The following is a 21,964-nucleotide window of genomic DNA, read 5'->3' on the forward strand; positions in this document are numbered from 1 at the left end:
GATAGGGTAGATCAGTCAGACTCTACTGTCGCGGAGCTCTATCTGCTCCTCTACCTAGATTTCCTGAAATGTTTATATAGCTGGGGTGAGACACCTCTCAGTAAGGGAAATAAACTAATATCAATGTGTGACAACATAAGTGTTTTTATGTTATACATAATATCTGAACATACATCATATCTGGTAAAAACTGTTGATATCATACTTGAATAAAACATGATTTCTCATAACATAATATAACGTACTAAATTACTAACATGGAAATCATCTTATATAACTGTACAATACTGAAAGACACCTAGGATGGATAGTTAGCTGATGTCATGTCTTAACCCTACATGATTAGGTTGTGCAGCCTGAAGGTGGGACCTAGCAATGGCTGACTGACCATGCTAAATCAAACATAAGTCTGTAAGTACGATGGGCCCGTCCCTACCTAGTCCCGGATTGCCAGGGGGACTACTCCACTCTACACTGAAGCCATATCGACTGCCATCTTCCACACTACTAGTCGTGTGGTAACACTATCATAATTCTGGTTTTCCTGAAACTCAACTAAACCATACCATCCGGGTTCTAATATCATATTCTGAAAAAAGTTGTTTCGTATTTCATAAGAATATTTGTCATATTAATATTTCATAAATTATGTCTTACCATACATGATTATGGCATTTGCGCCAACATGAATCTCGGCATCTGCGTTGGCATAACATAACATAAATCACGGCATCTGTGCCGGCATATCATAACATGAATCACGGCATCTGTGCTGGCATAATATAATATATTGAACATAATTTTCTGTACTGTTTAATATTATAATCATAAAATCATGATTTCTATATTGCTTATAATTGCTCTGAAAACTATCATGACATACTTTATCTGGGAAAACATATTAATCTGATATACATATTTACATAGAAATTTAAACTCATGCCACACAAAAATATGTAGTCTCCTGAATGTAAAATCTGTTCCAAAATCATAATTTTAGATCAATCATGTTTAAATCATATCCATGTTCATAACAATATTTCCCAAACATAATTATATAATATACATATTTTCCTGAAATTTAATGCAATAAATAATAAATAATTTCATGAAAAATTCTGAATTAATTTATCCCCTTACTTGGCTTACTGGGAAGCCCACAAAAACACCCAATCTTACATCTACAGTGTTCCTAACACAACACCCTAAAATTAACATTTTTCCCAACAAAACTTCAGTATTATCTTCCCTAAAATATTCTCCTCACTCCAAAGACACCAAATACCCAATAATATTGAAATTAACCAACTTACCCAAATTTTGTGATGGTTCCCAAGTAGGCTAAATCAACGATCCACTCCAGCAGATATGAAGAAAATCTTCCCAGGAGTAGCATGGCAGCTTTGGATCGTTGAACTGATGAAGAACCAACCCAAAAACTTAGAGAGAAGGGGTGGAGGATGAAGTGAGAGAAAGAGAGAAAGGTTTGCATGTAAAAATGGTCGCTGAAATCCAATTTTGAACCATTTATACCATTGACTTCGTCAATGAGACACTTCATTTTGTCGACGAGGCCAAGAAGGGAGTTCGTCGACAAACTCATAACCTTCATCGATGAATTTCAGACCCTCGAATAGCCCTCTCTGTAATTGCTCGTTGACAAGACACGTGTCCTCGTCAACGATCCCAATAAGTCGTTTCATCGACAAACGTGAAGTTTTCATTGACGAGGACCTGTTGTGACCCCCTTTAAAATTTTATTTTCTCCTTCTTTTATTATTTAAATAGTATAATTGTTCGGGTCTCTACACATATTAGGACAAATGGGTTTATAACATTTTCATACTTAGTCCCGATTGTGTCAAAACAAGCTTTATGTCCTAAAGTGCCAAGAAAGTCAAATATATTTTTATAAAGGAGATACTAAGCATATGAGATATCAAATGAGCTTTCAAATGTGTTTTTATAAACAAGATGTCTTATATTCAAAGGGAAACTCATAAAGACAAGTTTTAAATCATTTATAATCTTTTACAAACTTGGTCGTGGCTGGGTTTAAAACCTCAGTTATACACCGATCAAATTTCCTGAACACCCTTCGGTATTTGGGTAATAACTTTTTCTAGGAAGGTTCAAAAAGGACAATCTGGGTATCTATGGAAAGCTAAGAAAAAATGCCACAACTTTCATGTTGGTGACTTTTTTCTAATTCAAGTCACTCTTTGACGAGTGGGCATAGACTAGTTGACGAGATGCATCGTGAACAGCGCAACAATGGCTAGAAAATGACTAGTTTCTTTTGGGATTTGCTCTCAACGGTCCAATAACGGCTAGCAAGGGTTTTTGGCTATAAATACAAGTCCATAGACTTGTTTAGTATGGTTTAGGTGATTTATACAAGTTCATAGTGAAAAATATCATTTTATGCAAAACCTAATACCTTGCATCTTAGTTCATATTCAAGTGCTCAATTCTCTCTTACTCATTTATTGTGTTTGATTTAATCCTTGAAAGAATAGTGTGAAGTTTGGTTTGTAAATTATATCAGCTCATTTGTGGAGCATCATTTTGTATTTTCATCATCTTATTGGAAGGTTCTTTGTGAACCGTTGTTGGAGGTTCTTTGTGAATCGAAGGCTCTTGGTGAGCGAGGTAGGGATTTGTTCTCGAGTGTAGGGTTTGGTACCCAAGTTGTAAGGCTTGCTTCGCTGGTGAAGGTGTATTTTAGTGGATTGTTGAATCTTTAACTTGGTGCTAAGGTGTGGACGTTGGCTTGGTGTCGAACCACGTAAAAATACTAGTGTTGATCTTTCTCTACCTTTACTCTTTATTTTATGTCTTGTGCTTGATTTACATTTTTTATATTGTGATTTAATTGCTTGAATCTTGGTAAAAGCTTTATTTTGTAGAGAAAGTCGAAATACGCGAAAAGAGTCCATTCACCCCCTCCCTTTGGACTATATACTCCCGGGTGGGACGCTTAATATATATAACCCCTCGGAGGTTTTTCCCTCAAAACCCAACATATACAACGTTCCAATTCAATATTTAAAAACTAACGCTGAGTAACTGAGCAAAACCATCGATGGTTTCAGACATACCATCAACGATTTGAAGTCGAGACCAAACAATCAATGTAACACTACAAAACAGTCGACTGTTTCTTCTTAACATGACAAAATCATCGACGGTTTTAGCAAATCGTCATTGGTTTCATAATTTTCTTCTATGTTTTCTCTTTGTATATGCATTCCACTCAACATATGAGTCACATATTACAACAGTAATTATAACAATAGATTTAACAGTTAATACAAAAAAAAAGTGTTATTACCATATAACAAGTCACAATATTAATTTTTTTTTTATGAATTCATAATAAGAAATACGAAATAAATAATTATTCCCTATTTTCACCATTGGAATATCTATTACGTTTTTATTCCATGTTAAATGGAATAAAATAAACTTTGTGTGAGTCACTCTTTATAAATTATTACACCCGAATATAATTATTACTACATGTATTCTCATTTTATTTCATCTTATTCCTAGTGTTGATGCAAAAATTGACTCGAGTCGAACTTCTATCTTGCGCCAATAGTCGTCTAGCATCCATCGCTAAACATGCAACCAAGAAGAACTTAGAAGGCACTTGGTCGCCTCCAATGGCGTTCTCCAATGTTTAATTTAGAAAATTGAAAATAATGCGATTTTTTTAATAATTATTTGAAAAATTATAAATAAAATATAAAACTCTTTCCAAAATATGCTATTATTGTTTTTTGATTCAAATGGTGTAAAACTGAAAAATTAATTAACTTTTTTGTTTATCTTTAAAATAAATTAAAAAAAAATTATTTTACATGACTAAACGGGTACTATTTTAATTAGTTTAATTTAACCTTACCATTACTATTACAATTATTATTGAGTTGTTATTAGGTTTTAGAATTGAAAATGGTTGTGCCACTTCCTTGGAACGCAAGTTATGGCTTAATTTCTTGGTGACTAAGGAAATGAGATCAGAGTCAACGATTGAAAACAATGGGCTAACTACCTTTTTTGACTTTGATTTTTATTTTATTTTTTTACTGAATTTCATTTTAAATTTGACTTGAACATTTTGTTCAAATGAATTTCATAGAAATACTAACTCTACCCTTTTTTTGACTTTGATTTTTATTTTAATTTTTTTTACTAAATTTCATTTTAAATTTGACTTGAACATTTTGTTCACATGAATTTCATAGAAATACTTAATTCTAGTGAGATATTATCCACTTTGACCCACTGGTCTCATCCATTTGTTCTATAAAAAGATGTGTCACATAAATGGAGTCCAAACTATCCTAGCAAATTCAAAATATCCCTAGTACACATTTGATGTGATACCGTGATAGGCTCTCCCATCCGATCTCTAACGCCCTCCTCAGAATGACTTACACTTCTGTGTAGGATCCACTCATATGATAGTACTTTTAGGATAACTCTGATACCAAATGTAACGGTTCTGAACTCAATTCCGATAAGGTATAATCCGTTTTAGCCCACTGGTCTCACAGATATGTCATCTAAAAGACATCTCACATAATTGGAGTCCAAACCATCTTTATAAGCCCAAAATCTTCAAAATACGCATCCAATGTTAGACCGTGACACCAAGTATATCCCTCGCCATTATTTAAATATCAAATACAATGTTGAATAAGTTCAACACGTCTGAGTATGGGACATTGTACCTTTATGTGTGTGTGTATATATATATAAATATAAATATATAAAAGTTATTGAAATTGGAGCTTATAATTTTATGGGCATTATTTATTGGATGCAACTTTGACTTTCTAAATAAAAAATTATAAACATTGCAGCATTAAAATGAGTTTTATGATTATTATTATTATTATAATGCAGAACATGCTCCCGAAACAAGTTTGATTTTTGAAATGCAAATAAAAAACTACTCTATAAAAACATTAATTTGACTTAAACAAAGGAGTCATTATATTGGATAATGATACAAGCTCACATGACAGGACTTCACTATATACTGCAAATCTCATATTACTGTACAAGCTCTGCTATATGGATTTGTATGATTAGGAGCTCGTGATATGGAGAGGAGCAATCTTACTCGAACTAAATTGAAAAGTAAATGTAAGAAGAATATAAGCTTTGGATTTCAGTTTTGACCAAAAATGGTCTATAACTAGCTATGCAGAAGTAAGGAAAATTTATTAGAAAAAAAAACAAAAAATGTGTTTAATGAGAAACAGAGTTGGTGTTGACAATGCCCATAAACGGACACTTTGATTTTTGACTGCCTGCATAAACAAATCGATTTTTTTTTTTGATAACCCAGAGACTCTATTTTGCAGTGGGTGGGACACAGAGAAATATATATGCTTGCTGGTCAAGGAAACCTCAAACCCGACGGGCTTTAAATTTAGCTGCTACGGAAATAATGCAACGCATGCTGTGTCTTCAGTTGCATTTATTAAACTTAAAGAAGGCAATCATGTGCTAGCAGCCGAGAGTGGGATCTGCTGGCTGAGCAGAGTACGAGAAACTTCAGAGGAATCACGACCCAGATCGATCAAAATAAAAAATCAACACTTTTGGTGTCCTCCTCCTGCAAGATTTGGTAAAGTCGATAGCTTTCATTAAAAATTTAGAAGAACAGTTTCTGCTTCAGAGTGTTCCCATTTCTGTTCATTTTTCTGGGTTTGATGCTCTGCTCTGTTCTTGAATGATTCCTGTTGTTCATTCTTGGCAAATGGGTGGTGTTAATTTGCTTTCTAGTGGAGACTCTGAAGTAGATACTACCGGGATCATGTGGGATTTCTCTACTCTTCTGTGATTTTCTCTCTTTCATATTTTATAGCACCTTTGGTTGGTTTATAGACACTACTTTCCAGTCTCCTTTTCTGTATTTTTTTTTTATTCTGTTCATCTCTTCTCTCTGTTTTTTTTTTTTTTTTTCTATTTATTTCGTTTGCTCGAGTCCAGTTGCAGAGTTTTGCTTCCAGTCGGTAACCAAACGTTGCTTTTTTTTTTCGCATCCTTTTGACTAATCATACTTAATGAGGAGGAGCCTTTTCTCCGTGTTCCAAGGGACAAAAGTGGACAGCTCTAGAATAAATTAAAATTCCAACTTCAGCTTTAGAAAAAAAAAAAAAATTACAACTCAGATTCTGAACGTGTAGGGGTGATTCATAGGTCTTGAATCTTGATTGACATTTTTCACCTTTTGAGTTTTTTTTTTTTTTATGGCACTTTTCTTACCTGTTTTCAATGAACTTCCCACCAACTTATTAGCATTATAATTAGGATTTCTGAATCCTTTCAATCTTCTTCTTCTTCTTTTTGCATTATCATTTTCTCCATCATGGATGGAAATTGTTACCTGTCTACCTGCCCACTGGTTCAGCTTTTCTTGTTGGCGTATGAGTAGCTGATTTGATCCATATGAACTTCAATGTGTTCTAGCTTTTCTTTGGATTTGGTCATATGGCCAAGACGAATGGATCGAACAGCAACACTGAGATGCAGAAGTTCGCACCGTCAACGAGCCGTGCACCAGAAAACGATGCAGAGAAGAGCTCTACCGTTAATGGGGAAGAACAAAAAGCCTTGGAGAAAAGTAAGGGAGAGGAGAAAACCAGCAGAGTCCCATTTCACAAGCTGTTCACCTTTGCAGATTCCACAGACATCTTCTTGATGACTGCTGGTACAATTGGTGCTGTTGGGAATGGGTTGTGTTTGCCCCTCATGACGATACTTTTCGGGCAGTTGATTGATTCCTTTGGAGAAAACCAGCACAACAAGGACGTGGTTCGTGTTGTTTCAAAGGTAAACATGTGATACATTAGCCCTAACCCGATCCCATTATTTACAGGCAAATGAAAATGAGAAGTATTTCCCTAGGGATTGCCATTTAATGGGAGTTCAGATGTGAGCTTGTCCTTAATTCAGTGCAAAACATGTGGTGCATCAGCATAAATCCTGACATTGGCATAATTAATTCTTAGAGGAAATGAAATGTAACTTTCAAAGGAAGTGCCATTTAGTGGAAGTTAATTTGGACATGGGTTCATCTTTAATTCAGAGCAAAACCAGTAGTTCCTGGTCCTTTCTCTCTCTTTTTATATGTAAAACATGCAATGACTGTGTCTCTACTTTCTAGGTGTCTTTGAAATTTGTCTACTTAGCTATGGGAGCAGCGGCAGCAGCATTCTTGCGTAAGCATCTCTCAAACCCAAAAGGCAACAATATGTCAACCCACACACCCACAAAATGTTTAAGCCACTAGGCACTGACATTCCATTTTGTGTGGTTCATCAGAGGTTTCTTGCTGGATGGTCACTGGGGAGAGACAGGCTGCAAGAATTCGAAGTCTATACTTGAAAACTATATTGAGACAGGACGTCGCTTTCTTCGATAAGGAAACAAACACGGGGGAAGTTGTCGGAAGAATGTCCGGAGATACTGTTCTTATACAAGATGCCATGGGTGAGAAGGTACTATAAAACAAGTTTAATCTGTTCATCGTTTGTGAGATGCGTAGTTTATTTTTGTTTTACAAGTTTTGATTTTTCGCAGGTTGGGAAGTTCATACAGCTTGTGTCGACATTCTTAGGGGGCTTTGTAATAGCATTTGTCAAAGGGTGGCTTCTCACCCTTGTTATGTTATCCTCAATTCCTCCTCTTGTAATGGCTGGCTCGGTGATGTCGATCATGATTGCCAAGATGGCATCCCGTGGACAAAGCGCTTATGCCAAAGCAGCAAATGTGGTAGAACAGACTATTGGATCGATCAGAACTGTAAGTTGCATACTCAGACCTATATATATTATTCTTTTTTATGAGAGTTTATACTTAATTAGGAAATATTCTTGTGGGATGTTGGATTATATCTTCCACTAATTTAAAAGTGTTTTTTCTTCCCCTGTCTCGAGCTTTTGGTTAAAAGGAAGCATGCTTCTGGGTTTTTTTTTTTGCCTTTGTAGGTGGCATCATTCACTGGGGAGAGGCGAGCTGTGGCAGATTATAACAAGTTTCTCGTAAATGCTTACAGAACAGGCATTCAAGAAGGTTTGGCTGCTGGATTGGGTCTTGGTGTGTCTATGTTCATCATTTTCTGCAGCTACAGCCTGGCTATATGGTTTGGTGCAAAGATGATACTGGAAAAAGGATATACGGGGGGTGATGTGCTCAATGTTATTATTGCTGTCCTAGCTGGTTCTATGTGAGTTGCTCTTCGAACATTGAGACGTTTTCTTCACAATTATACCGAACTCTAGTTTCTTCCCATTTCATGCATTCTTATTTTTCTAGGTGTCTAATTTTTTATGTTTCAGGTCCTTAGGGCAGGCATCTCCTTGCATGAGTGCATTTGCTGCGGGTCAAGCTGCCGCCTTCAAGATGTTTGAAACAATCAACAGGAAGCCAGAAATAGATGCTTATGACACTAGGGGAAGAGTATTGGATGATATCCGTGGAGATATAGAGTTGAGAGATGTCTATTTTAGCTATCCAGCTCGACCTGATGAGCAAATATTTAGTGGGTTCTCTCTATTCATCCCCAGTGGCACAACTACAGCTTTGGTTGGACAGAGCGGGAGCGGGAAGTCAACAGTGGTTAGTCTGATAGAGAGGTTTTATGATCCTCTAGCAGGTGAGGTTCTTATAGATGGTATAAATCTCAGGGAGTTTCAGCTGAAGTGGATTAGGGAGAAAATAGGTCTTGTAAGCCAGGAGCCTGTGTTGTTTGCATCCAGCATTAAGGATAATATTTCCTACGGGAAGGAAGGTGCAACAAATGAAGAAATAAGAGCAGCCGCCGAGCTCGCAAATGCTGCTAGATTTATTGATAAACTTCCTCAGGTTGGAAGTAATCTGGTTTTTCTGGATCTTCTATCCTGCCTACCCTCAATTTTATAAGTATGAAAAAAATGAGTATTTTTATCCATTGATTTAAATTTTTCATTCATACAGGGGCTAGACACATTGGCTGGTGAGCATGGTACTCAGCTGTCCGGTGGACAGAAGCAGAGAATTGCCATAGCAAGAGCAATTCTGAAAGACCCTAGAATTTTACTTCTGGATGAAGCTACGAGTGCGCTTGATGCAGAATCTGAGAGAATAGTGCAGGAAGCGTTGGACAGGATTATGGTTAATCGAACCACTGTAATTGTTGCCCATCGTTTGAGCACGGTGAGGAATGCAGATACGATTGCTGTCATTCATCGAGGAAAGATGGTTGAAAAAGGTAATAGTTGTATTCGTAGGTTATCCTTTAAGAGCCAAGAGCCAACAGTACAAAATTGTCTCATGCATTGTCAATTTTGTCGCCTTTTCCGGCACCTCCATTTATTTATTGATAAACTCTCACTTTTGGCGGAGGAATACCGTGGTTACAAGACAAGTAATGGGAGATTACAATAGATTTAAAGGCCTCCCAACAACACCAACATCCAGCCAAAACAGGACTACAAGTTCAAACAAAACAAAACAAGGATCTACAAAACAAACCTCACGCAACAAAACAAACAAAAGAAAAAAACCTCATATAAGCATAAACCAATACCAATAGGAAATCAGCTAAACACATCTCATATAAGCCGTACTCATCTTCTCCAGTTTATACAAACCATTGATAACTCTAGGAAGTTGACTACTATTTGTAAACAAATTATTCCTCCCCATAGCACATTGTCGAGTCAAAGCATCTGCCACTTTGTTCCCTTCTCTATACCAATGATTTATCGAAAAGTCTTCTCCCTCCAATAAACCAATAAGCTGCTCCCAAAAATCCCACATGTTAACATATGTTTTCAAATATTAAGTGTTCCTAAATTGTTTCTGCATTTTCATTGTGTGCAGAAACTTGTACTCATCACATATAATCAAGGTCTTAAATTTCGATTTCGACTCAAATTTCGAAGCTTCAAAAGTACAGAAATTTCGATTTTGATGTCAATTTAGATTTCAATTTGAAAAAATAACATAAATTAGTAGTAAAGCATGAATTTCTTTGTGAAACTTTAAAAATGGTTAACAAACATAATAATATAAGTTTTAGGATTAATATATTACAAATTAAATACATTTATGTTTTGTATGAGGTGGAAAAGTTGTCAAATAGTATGTGTATCAAACATATATGTAAGATAATATACATTAAACATATTCAGTTAATATAAATGAAATTCGTAAATCATTTAAATATTATTTATTATACAAATAATGATAATTTAGACATGAATGGTTAAATAAACTGTTGCTGTAAGTTTATTTTTTTATATAATTTCAAAAGCACTTGTAATAATATTTTTTTTCGATAAAATAAATTAAGATAGAGATTTCACTTCACTCCTAAATTTCTCATTTGAATTATGGCGAAATTCAATCGTATTGTTAAAATTTCGATAAATTTCCCTAAAATTTTGAGATTTCGATAAATTTCGGATGATTTGTTGAGATTTCGACGGAAATTATGCAAGACGGAAATCGACTACCATTTCGATTTCGAGTGTGACAGAAATCGGAAATTTCGACGGAAATTTCGACAATTTCGTGGAAATTTAAGACCTTGCATATAATTAATAACTCTGTGAACCATTTATGTTCATGGCATTTTCACTGGTTTGCACTACCTTTTTCTGGTCAAATTTGTTGTGGACATTTTGGGGGCTTGCTTGTGAGAATTTCCTAATCAATTCTCTAATTTTGGGCTGTACATATGTAGCAACAAATAATTCTGAAATCCCCAATCACTCACCACAGTTGTGAATTTATCAGGTTCACATTCTGATCTGCTTAATGATCCTGATGGAGCATACTCTCAGCTTATACGTTTGCAAGAAGTGAACAAGGAATCAGAACATGAAGCTGCCAACCAAGACAAGGCAGAAATTACAGTGGAATCTGGAAGACAGTCGAGCCAACGGATGTCTTTACGATCCATAAGCCGGGGATCATCTGGACCAGGAAATAGCAGCCGCCACTCACTGTCAGTCTCATTTGGTCTGCCCACAGGATTCAACATCCCCGAAAATGCAATGGCAAATCCAGAAGAAAATTCCTCAGGAGCGGCAAAACCACCTCCAAAAGTCCCTCTTCGACGCCTTGCCTATCTCAACAAGCCAGAGGTTCCTGTGTTGCTCCTGGGGGCTGTATCTGCTGTTATCAATGGTGCAATACTTCCGATTTTTGGCATATTAATTTCAAATGTGATCAAAATATTTTACGAGTCTCCGCATGAGCTAAGGAAGAAATCGAAGTTTTGGGCAGTAATCTTCATGGTTCTTGGCCTGGCATCTCTCCTTGCATTTCCATCGCAATCATATTTCTTCTCGGTGGCAGGTTGTAAGCTAATAAAGCGTATAAGGTCAATATGCTTTGAGAAGGTAGTTCACATGGAGGTTGGTTGGTTCGATGAGCCTGAGCATTCAAGCGGGGCAATTGGAGCAAGGCTATCTGCAGATGCAGCTTCCTTGCGTGCTTTGGTTGGGGATGCGCTTGCTCAGCTAGTCCAAAACTCCACATCATTAATTGCAGGTTTGGCCATTGCATTTGAAGCTAGTTGGCAGTTGGCACTTATTATCCTTGCTATGATTCCTCTTATAGGAGTTAATGGGTATGTTCAAGTGAAGTTCATGAAAGGGTTCAGTGCAGATGCTAAGGTCAGCTTTTAAAGAAGGGAAATTTTGTTTAGCATTAAAAGATTAAGTGGATTACTCTTTTGTAAATAAAAAATAAAAAAATGCAGTATTATCCATTTTAAATGTTCCGAGTAGCCATTTTGAAATTGATCTATTATCTGAGTTCTGTGATATCATAAAATCATGTTCCTTAATTGTTCATGAAGTTGTGTGAATCTAAACTGTGGTTGCAGATTATGTATGAGGAAGCAAGCCAAGTTGCAACGGATGCAGTTGGGAGTATTAGAACCGTTGCTTCCTTCTGTGCAGAAGAGAAGGTGATGCAACTGTACAAAAAGAAATGTGTAGGCCCTATGAAAACCGGAATTAGGCAGGGCTTGACAAGTGGGATAGGGTTTGGGCTGTCTTTCTTCTTGCTCTTTGCTGTCTATGCAGCCAGTTTCTATGCAGGGGCTCATCTAGTTGAGGATGGAAAAACAACATTCTCAAAAGTTTTCCAGGTAAGTAGATCTCTTCCCAAGAAAAACCCAAAATACCTCAAACAAAAAAAAATGAAGTTTGGGCAAGGATTGAAGTTCATAAGCAGCAATTTATGTTAAATTTATTCTGTGAAGTGTGTGGTTTGCAGGTTTTCTTTGCTTTGACCATGGCATCTTTTGCAATTTCTCAATCAAGCTCCTTAACCCCCGATTCCGCCAAAGCCAAAACTGCTGCTGCTTCTATATTTAAAATTCTAGACCGGAAGTCAGAAATAGACCCGAGTGATGACTCTGGGACAACATTAGAAAGTGTGAAAGGAGAAATTGAGCTTCAACATATAAGCTTTAGGTATCCTACCAGACCAGATATTCAGATTTTCCGAGACCTTAGTTTGAAAATTCAATCCGGCACGGTAAAGTTGTATTATTTAATTGTGTTTTTAATGTGTTCTTAAAAAAAACACAGATGGAAGAGCAAGAAGAATTGTAGAAAGCAGTATTTGCACTACCACTGATGCAACTCATTAATGATCAACTTTAAAATGACGTGTTTGTTTGGTATGGATTCTCATTTTTTATTGCAGACGGTTGCTCTGGTTGGGGAAAGTGGGAGTGGAAAGTCTACGGTGATCTCATTGTTGCAGAGATTTTACAATCCCGATTCGGGTCACATAACACTAGATGGAGTAGAAATTCAAAAGCTCCAGCTGAAGTGGTTGAGGCTGCAAATGGGTCTGGTTAGCCAAGAACCAGTTTTGTTCAATCAAACGATCAGGGACAACATTGCATATGGAAAAGAAGGAAATGCAACTGAGGCAGAAGTTTTGGGTGCATCAGAGTTGGCAAATGCCCACAAGTTCATCAGTGCATTACAACAGGTTAGCAGACTACATTTAAAAAAAAAATTCACTCCATTATGACCAGCTGATGAACATTTCACTTTTCAGCTACTATAGAGAAAATTATGCTTCATTGGGCCTCCTGTTTGATGGTATAAAGACATGATTCATAAAATTAAAGTCACAAAGTTATAGTTAGATGATGAACGACCACCCCCCCCCCCCTCCCCCGACTGATTAGGTACTGGTTTTGATTTGATGGCGAGATGAGATCGATAAGGTTGTACTTTTTTTAATTCAGGATTATTGTGGTAAGATTGATGAAAAGGGGCAAGGAATTTTTTCGATTTTAGACTTTTTTGCTCTGCTTGGTTGGTGAACAAATTGATTTTATGAAAGAAATTTTAACTTTTGAACACAATGGTTAAATCGCTCAGCTTGTTTTGAAAAATGCTCCAATTACATAGTTGTACAAGGCACAGTTAAGTGGGAGTTCTTCCCTTCTTGGTTTCCAAACACTGAAGCATGAAATATGTTTTGAATATTGGTAATGCTTACCTTCTTCATTTTTCTTCTTGTAAAATGTAGGGGTATGACACAATGGTAGGGGAGAGAGGAGTCCAGTTGTCTGGAGGTCAGAAGCAACGGGTAGCCATTGCCCGTGCCATAGTGAAGAACCCAAAGATTTTACTCCTAGATGAGGCTACAAGTGCACTCGATGCAGAGTCGGAACGAGTGGTTCAAGATGCACTGGACAGAGTCATGGTGAGCCGAACCACAGTCGTGGTAGCTCACCGGTTATCGACCATCAAAGGTGCAGATGTAATTGCAGTGGTAAAAAATGGAGTGATTGTGGAGAAGGGGAAGCATGAAACTCTCATCAATATTAAAGATGGTTTCTATGCCTCCTTAGTAGCACTTCACATGAGTGCTGCATCTTAGGGCTTCTTTTCCCCTTTGTATTCACATTTCTAAAGTAGGGTTGTTGTGTACTTCCATTGCCTCTTCCACTTGGGAAACAATAAAAACCAAACTTGTTCCTTTGGATTTGATGCCTATTGTATTTCAACCAGAAATTTTTGAGTGTTAAAAATTTAGGCATTCGATAGGTTACTAGAGAAAAAGCATGTCATTATAAAGCAAATGATAATGTAATAAATTTTACTATAAGTTATTAAATTATAAGTTTTGTGAACTAAATTAATCACAGTTTGATTGCTGCAAAGGAAAGTGGGGGAGAATAGGAGAATGAATGTTTGATTTTCTGTAATGATTGATTGTTGATTTTTGTTTGGGTTTGGCAAGATATAATTTCTCACTATTGGGGATAAACCGAAATCAGTAAAGGGACATAGGGAAAGTAAGTCTTAGAAATTAGGAACATGTTTGGATGAAGGATTTTATTTGGAGAAAAAAAATTAAACTAAAAAAATTTTCATTATGATCTCTCTACTCAAATAGTATTAAAAATAAAGGAGGTGTTATAAAATAATACAGGAATAAATAGAAGTGGATAATCAGAAAGTAATGAAGACAAGCAAAATAAAAAAAAATTAAATTAAATAAATAATAAATAAAAGTGAGACCAGATTTACGTGGTTCGGTTTATACCTGCTCCACGGGCGGATAGAATCTGAAACCCACTATTTTAAGAGAAATTACAAAATATACTTGACTTTTGTACAAATATCTCAAATTCTTACCTTACAAAATATCTCATTTTCTCTTTTCTTTCCTACTTCTTTCTTCTCTACTTTCTGCACGCTCAATATTCTGCATTCTGTATTTTGCACTCTGCACTCTTCATTTTTTTTTTTTTTTTTTTTATCCTTATCTCAATCAGGTGATTCCATTTATATAGTTGTGGGAAGAACAAGTAGGTTTGTTTGATAATAATAATGGATTCACATGCATGGGAAACATGAGGGAGATGGGGTAGGTATGTTGAAGACATGGATGGTGACATCCACCATTCATTTCACAACACTCTCCCTTGGATGTCACTCATATATTAACTTATCTAGTTAAGATCTTTAAGATGTCTCATTCCAATAAGATGAACCAATCTCTTGAATGTTTTAGTTGACAAAGCCTTGGTGAATAAATCTGCTAGATTATCACTTGATTGAATATATTGTACATCTATATCACCATTCTTCTGGAGTTCATGCGTATAGAAAATTTTTGAGAGATATACTTTGTCCTATCACCCTTTATGTATCCTCCTCTTAGTTGAGCTATACATGCGGCGTTGTCTTCATACAAAACTATTGGAATATCCTTGATTAACTGAAGGCTACAATTTTCTTAGATATGAGAAATCATTAATTTAAGTCACACGCATTATCTACTGGCTTCATGATTAGGTAGTATTTCAAAATGATTGTAGGATGTTGTTGTAATCGTCTGCTTCACTTGTTTCCAAGATATAGCAGTTTTTCCATAAAGAAATACATATCTAGTTTGAGATTTGGCATTATGAGGATCAGATAGATATCCAGCATCTACATATCTTACTAGCTGAGATTTGGAATTAAATGAGTAAAATATACTCAAATCAGATGTACCTATCAAATAACGTAGAATGTATTTAATTCCATTCCAGTGTCGCCAAGTAGGAGCAAAGTTATATCTTGCTAGTAGATTCACAGCAAATGCAATGTCGGGTCTAGTACAATTTTCCAGATACATCAAAGAACCGATAGCACTTAAATATGGTACTTTAGGACCAAATAATTCCTCCCCCTCATCACGAGATCAAAATGGATCTTTCTTAACATCAAGTGATCGCACCATTGTTGGAGATCCCAGAGGATGAACTTTATTCATATAAAATTGTTTCAATACCTTTTCAGTATATTTAAATTGATGAACACAAATTCCACCATTTAAATGTTCAATCTGTAGGCCAAGACAATATTTTGTCTTTCCTAGATCTTTCATTTCGAATTCTACAATTAAATAATTAACAGCTTTAGTGAGCTCTTCAGGAGTCTCAACTAAATTCAAATCATCAACATAAATAGAAATTATAGCAAATCTAGATTCTAATCTTTTAATAAAAATGCATGGACAAATTGGATTGTTTATGAATCCTTCTTTTACTAGGTACTCACTTAATCGATTGTACCACATGCGCCCAGATTGCTTTAATCTATATAAGAAACGTTGGAGTTTGACTGAATATAAAGTACTAGGTTTTGCTTCAGGCAACTCAAAACCTTCAAGGATTTTTAAATAAATTTCACTATCCAACGATCCGTATAGGCATGTTGTTACTACATCCATAAGACGCATGCTCAGTTGTTCAGCAACTGCTAGCCCAATTAGGAATTTAAAAGTAATTCCATCCATTACAGGAAAATATGTCTCTTCATAATCAATTCCAGATTTCTTCGAGAAACCTTGTGCCACAAGCTTTGCTTTATATCGAGTAATTTCATTATTTTCATTTCTCTTGCGCACAAATACCCATTTGTATCCAACGGGTTGGACATCTTCTGGTGTCTAGATTATGGGTCCAAAAACTTTTCTTTTTAAAAGAGAGTTTATTTCTTATGTGATAGCTTATTTCCATTTTGGTCAATCACTTCTATATCGACACTCATCCACAAATTTTGGTTCAGGATCCTCATTACTTCTGATAATGTCAGTAGCTATTGCATATACAAATGTGTAGTGACCCGAAGAATAATAGAATTTTAAATATTAGAGGGAGAGAAAATAGAAATAGAAACAGAAGGAGGCCGTAAACTTCGTCAACAAACGCTCATTGCATTTTGGAGATAATATTAAATAAAAATAATTTCAAGGAAATTGCTCAGCTTTGTCGACGAACACAGGGTCTCGTCGATGAAGGTCTTCAGAATTTCGTCGACGAGAAAATACCGAGAGACGGTTTGGGCTGCTCTGAATTTCGTCGACGAACACAGGGCCTCATCGACGAATTTTGTGAAGGGCTCGTTGACGAACCTAACTCTATAAATAGTGGAAATCCGGGATAATCTTCATTTCTCTCGCCGCTCTCCCTCTCCTCTCTCTCTTTCTCCTACAACTCCCTCTCCTTTCTCTCTTCATTTCTGGCCCCACCGGTCGCCGGATCGACGATCCGAAGCTACTACGATGCTCCTAGTGGAGTTCTCCACGCATCTACCGGAGCGGATTGTCGGGAAATCGGAGTTGGAAATCATCCCAAATTCAGGGTAAAGCCTTTTAGTCTCCTTTTGGCCCTGTGGTAGTTATAGGAAATGATACGGGCAGAAAAATACTGATGTTTAGTTCTGACAAATATTGATTTCAGGGTATTTTGTAAAAGGCCCTGCGGGTGTTAAGCTTGTATTCCCTAGGGGCTTTTCAAAGTTAAGGTAAGGGAAATATGCTATGCTAGGAAATTTCTAAATATTATACAGTGTATTTATTTACGAAAATTATGTATTAATTATGGTGTGGCTTGTGAATATGTATGTAGTACGGGGATATGTTTTACGAGTTGTAGTTTCGCGATTTTTATGAATTTCAGTACCATTATTTTACGGATTTAAGTACTATGATTATGTGAATCTCAGTACCATGATTATACAAATTCCAGTATTACGAATATGCAGTTCCATGTTATGATTATTCAGATCTCAGTACGTTATGCAGCATCATGGTTATTATGATTACTTCATAATCATGGTAAAACAGATAGATATGTATAGAAATATATTATATGATATCAGACCCTGTTGGACTTGCAGCTACAGAGCATGATACCGTTGCTACAGATACTATGTTACTTTACGAGTGCAACCACCTATTCATATATACGTGGTAAAGTCGACCACCTAGGCCCTTGAAGAGGTTAGGCTTCCCATCCAGATATGGGTTGAGGTGGGCAGGTCGACTGACGGAGTTCAGTAATTTATTCCTAGCTGGCCAGCCAAGGTAAATCCAGCCTACGGGCCGCACAACCTCGTCATGAGGGGCATGTCATGACATAGATAGCCACAGGGAACAATTTCAGTTACTATTACTTACGTATTGATTTACATAAATAGGGATCCTACTTATGTACACTAAAAGTATTTTGAATTATAATCATAATATTGATATGTTAAGCAATAGGGAAAAAGGGGTGGTGTACTTTATTATTTGGGTTGTACTTTTGTACTCAGTTATTCATGTTTATATGAAACATATTTCATGATATATATATATATATATATATATATATATATATATATATATATATATATAGTAGCTCATTTGCCACACACTAGTAATAGCATATTTTCTCTTACTGAGCGTTGGCTCATCTCAGTGTTGAAATATTTTTCAGGTGATCCAGGTAGGCGAGCAGATCAGGTTCGCAAATAAAGGGGCGTCTGTAGTGCCCTGTCAGAGAGTGAGTATCATTTTTGGGAACGTTTTTGTATAGCCCTAGCTAGTTGAGGGCATTTTTGGGGATACAATTATCTTTGTATATATTGGAAAACATTTCAGCACTCTGGTATTAGTTCTGGTATTGTATATAATGGTTATGGATATGTTTACATGATTCTGCTTCTCGCTGCTTAGGTTAATGCTATGGTATCAGAGTACATTAATTGTTACAATATGTTTTAAAAAAAATAGATAATTAGGCTGGTCGTTACAAAATGTATTATTGACAACAACTTTATTTCTATCCCAAATTTCTTGTGTAATGTATTAAGATCTCATTATTATTTCCAGGTATCTATCCCTTTTCAAGGGAAGTCTCTTCAGGAGTTTTCTCTTCAGGAGATTCCTCTTCAGGAGGAGATTTCTCTTCAGGAGATTTTGTAATAGGGATTTCATTTTCAGAAGAAATGGGTTTGTGAATGTCGATTGGATTACTTACCTCTGCAACCTCTTCTAGAGTGTTTACAGATTTCAATTTTCTCCTTCTAGGAGTCTTATCTTTTGCACCAATAGGCCTTCCACGTTTAACTTGCAGCTTAAATTTATTAGCCGGTTATTGTCCTTCACGGACATCAATACGTGCTGGAGTATTTGCAGCAGGTATATGGGATTTTAGTATTGCCTTGGTATCTGCAAAAGAATCAGGTAACTGATTTGCAATCCCTTGAAAATGTATAATCTTTTGAACTTCAAGTTCACATTGATTTGTACGAGAATCTAAATGAGATAAACTCATGGCATTCCATGTGATTTCATGTTGTGTTTCAGGCACTAATTTTGCTCTCCCTAATGTAAGGAATACAATTTCATCAAAATGACAATCTTGAAACTGTGCTTTAAATAAATCACCCGTTAAAGGTTCAAGATATCTAATAATAGAAGGAGAATCCAAACCAACATAGATACCAAGTTTACTTTGAGGACCTATTTTAGTTCTTTGAGGAGGGGCAATAGGAACATATACTGTACAACCAAAAGTTCTTAAATAATAAATATCAGATTATTGCCCAGAGACTAATTGTATGGGTGAAAGATTATTGTAAGCAATTGGTCTTATACGAACAAAACATGCAGCATGAAGAATAGCATGTACCTAAACAGATATGGGCAATTTGGTTCTCATAATCATAGGCCTAGCAATAAGTTGAAGTCTCTTAATAAAAGATTCAGTTAAACCATTTTGTGTATGGGTATAAGCAACATGATATTCAACTTTTATTCCAAGTAACATGCAATAGTTATCAAAAGTTTGGGATCTAAACTCACCAATATTATCCATACGAACCGATTTAATTAGATAATCGGGAAAATGAACTCGTAATTAATTAGTTGAGAAAGAAGTCTAGCAAAAGCAACATTTCGACTAAAAAGCAGAGAAACATGTGACCATCTAGTAAATGCATCAATTAGAACCATAAAGTATCTAAATGGTCCAGATGGTGGATGTATTGGTCCGCATATATCATCATGAATTCTTTGTAAGAAACTAGGTGACTCAAAATTTACTTTCGAAACAGATGGTTTGACAATTAATTTCCCTTGAGAGCAGGCAGTACACATGAAATCTCTAGATAAAAAAATATTTTGGTTCTTTAGTGGATGACCATATGAATTTTCAAAGATTCTTTGCATCATTACATCTTCAAGTTATCCAAGACGATCATGCCAAAGTGTAAATAACTTTGGGTCATTGCACTTCTTGTGCAAGACATTATATGATTCAACTGCTTTAATCTTTGTATAATATAGTCCAGAAGATAAGGTTGACAACTTTTCTAAAATTTTTTTTTTCCTAGAAATAATAGAAGTAATGTAAAGAAATTCTTTACTGCCTTCATTTGTGGTTTCAATATGATACCCATTGAGTCTTAAATCTTTAAAGCTTAACAAATTTCTTCTGAATCTGTTAGAGTATAAAGTTTCATCAATTTGTAATAAAGTACCATTAGATAACTTTATATTAACACTTTCGGAGCCTTCAATCAAATTTGTAGACCCAAATATTGTATTAACATTTGTTGATGATATTTTCAAATAATGGAAATATTTTCTATCTCAAAGAATTGTTTGTGTTGTAGCACTGTCAGCTAAACAAACTTCTTCCATAGACATCTTAGGCTCGTTCAAAGTTTTAAGATAATTTTCACTACAACAAATATTTTAAAAACTCATTACTATAATAATAGCAATAATTAATCAAAATACAATATTACTTACAATATATATGTCCTAAAATATTACATAATTATTTTCATTTGGATTTACAAGGAAATCAGCAACATCAAGATACATAGAGTTGGACTGTTCAGTATCAAGGTCCATTGGAACAATATTATCGGCAAAATTTGTTTCAATTTCTTTACTCTTTTCCTTTTCTTTTATGGATGTTTGGTATAAATCCACCAAGTGTCTGAGTGTATGACAGTTACGCGACCAATGACCTTTTCCTCCGCATATGTAACATTTAGTTTCATAGTGTTTGGGTCGCTGATTTTGATCATTTGCCCTCTTCTGGGGGTCATCCCTCTTCTGGGGGTTTGTTACCTCACGTCGATGCCAGTAATTATTTTGACCACGGCTGCGACCATTCCTACGGTCTCTCCCTTAACCACGAGATGTGTTTACATTCACTTTAGGGAATGGGGTTGAACCAGTTGAACGGGTTTGGTGATTTCTCATCAAAAGCTTGTTATTTTATTCAGCGACAAGAAGGCATGATATAAGTTTGGAAAATTTAGTAAATTTCCTTTCCCTATATTGTTGCTGTATGAGCACATTAGTGGGATGAAAAGTGGTAAAAGTTTTTTCTAACATGTCTTCATCAGTAATATTTTCTCCGCATAACTTTAACTTCGAGCTAATTTTATGTAGAGATGAGTTATATTCGCTGACAGTTTTAAAATCATGCAACCTTAGGTGCAACCATTCATATCGAGTTTTTTGGTAAAATCACTGTTTTTTGAAAGTCATACCTATCTTTTAAATTTCTCCATAAGACGAGTGGGTCTTTAATAATGAGGTATTCCGTTTTTAATTTTTCTTCTAAATGATGTCAAATAAAGATCATGGTTTTAGCACAATCTTGCTGGGATGCGGTATTTCCATTTAATATTGTATTTCCTAAGTTCATTGCATTCAAATGGATTTTTATATCAAGAATCCATGAGAGATAGTTGTTGCCTTTGATGTTAAGGGGAACAAACTCAACTTTGCTTAGGCTCGACATTTGAATAAATTAACAATAATAAAGCGATTTAGAAAAGTGAAACATACTAACTGAAATAGTACAGAAATAGTAATATAATATATATTTTTTTCAGGAGATTAAAAATATACCCTCTTTAAGAGGAAAACAATTACTATCTCTTCTGGAGATTAAATATATTATCTCTTCAGGAAACTTATCTCTTCGGGAGATTAAATATATAACCTCTTCAGGAGAAATATTTTTCCATCTCTTATGGAAATTGGTAATATATATATATATATATATATATATATATATATATATATAGACAGTATAGAAATAAAATCAGCCATTGAGGCGGTATTA

At 35.5% G+C, this 21,964-nt stretch overlaps 1 protein-coding gene across 1 annotated transcript; it reads left to right on the forward strand.

Moving 5' to 3' along the window:
• The first annotated feature begins 5,429 nt into the window (after positions 1-5,429).
• On the forward strand, positions 5,430-14,034 carry LOC131156384 (ABC transporter B family member 11-like). The gene is made up of 13 exons (XM_058110020.1): positions 5,430-5,647; positions 6,493-6,855; positions 7,190-7,244; positions 7,348-7,523; positions 7,606-7,827; positions 8,013-8,251; positions 8,364-8,889; positions 9,001-9,274; positions 10,807-11,690; positions 11,903-12,169; positions 12,298-12,561; positions 12,733-13,026; positions 13,576-14,034. Exons 2-13 carry the CDS (start codon positions 6,514-6,516, stop codon positions 13,927-13,929), a joined length of 3,897 nt encoding a protein of 1,298 aa, XP_057966003.1. The 5' UTR covers positions 5,430-5,647; positions 6,493-6,513; the 3' UTR covers positions 13,930-14,034.
• Positions 14,035-21,964: the final 7,930 nt, after the last annotated feature.

Source organism: Malania oleifera, chromosome 5 (genome assembly GCF_029873635.1).
Source record: "Malania oleifera isolate guangnan ecotype guangnan chromosome 5, ASM2987363v1, whole genome shotgun sequence".
In the NCBI taxonomy this organism is placed as follows: Eukaryota; Viridiplantae; Streptophyta; class Magnoliopsida; order Santalales; family Ximeniaceae; genus Malania; species Malania oleifera.

Excerpts from the sequence above, each read along its gene's own strand:
- LOC131156384 (XM_058110020.1), top strand. The coding sequence starts at position 6,514 with ATGGCCAAGACGAATGGATCGAACAGCAACACTGAGATGCAGAAGTTC. Across the intron at positions 8,890-9,000 it reads TTATTGATAAACTTCCTCAG|GGGCTAGACACATTGGCTGG; the intron begins GTTGGAAGTAAT and ends TCATTCATACAG. Across the intron at positions 12,562-12,732 it reads TGAAAATTCAATCCGGCACG|ACGGTTGCTCTGGTTGGGGA; the intron begins GTAAAGTTGTAT and ends TTTTTATTGCAG.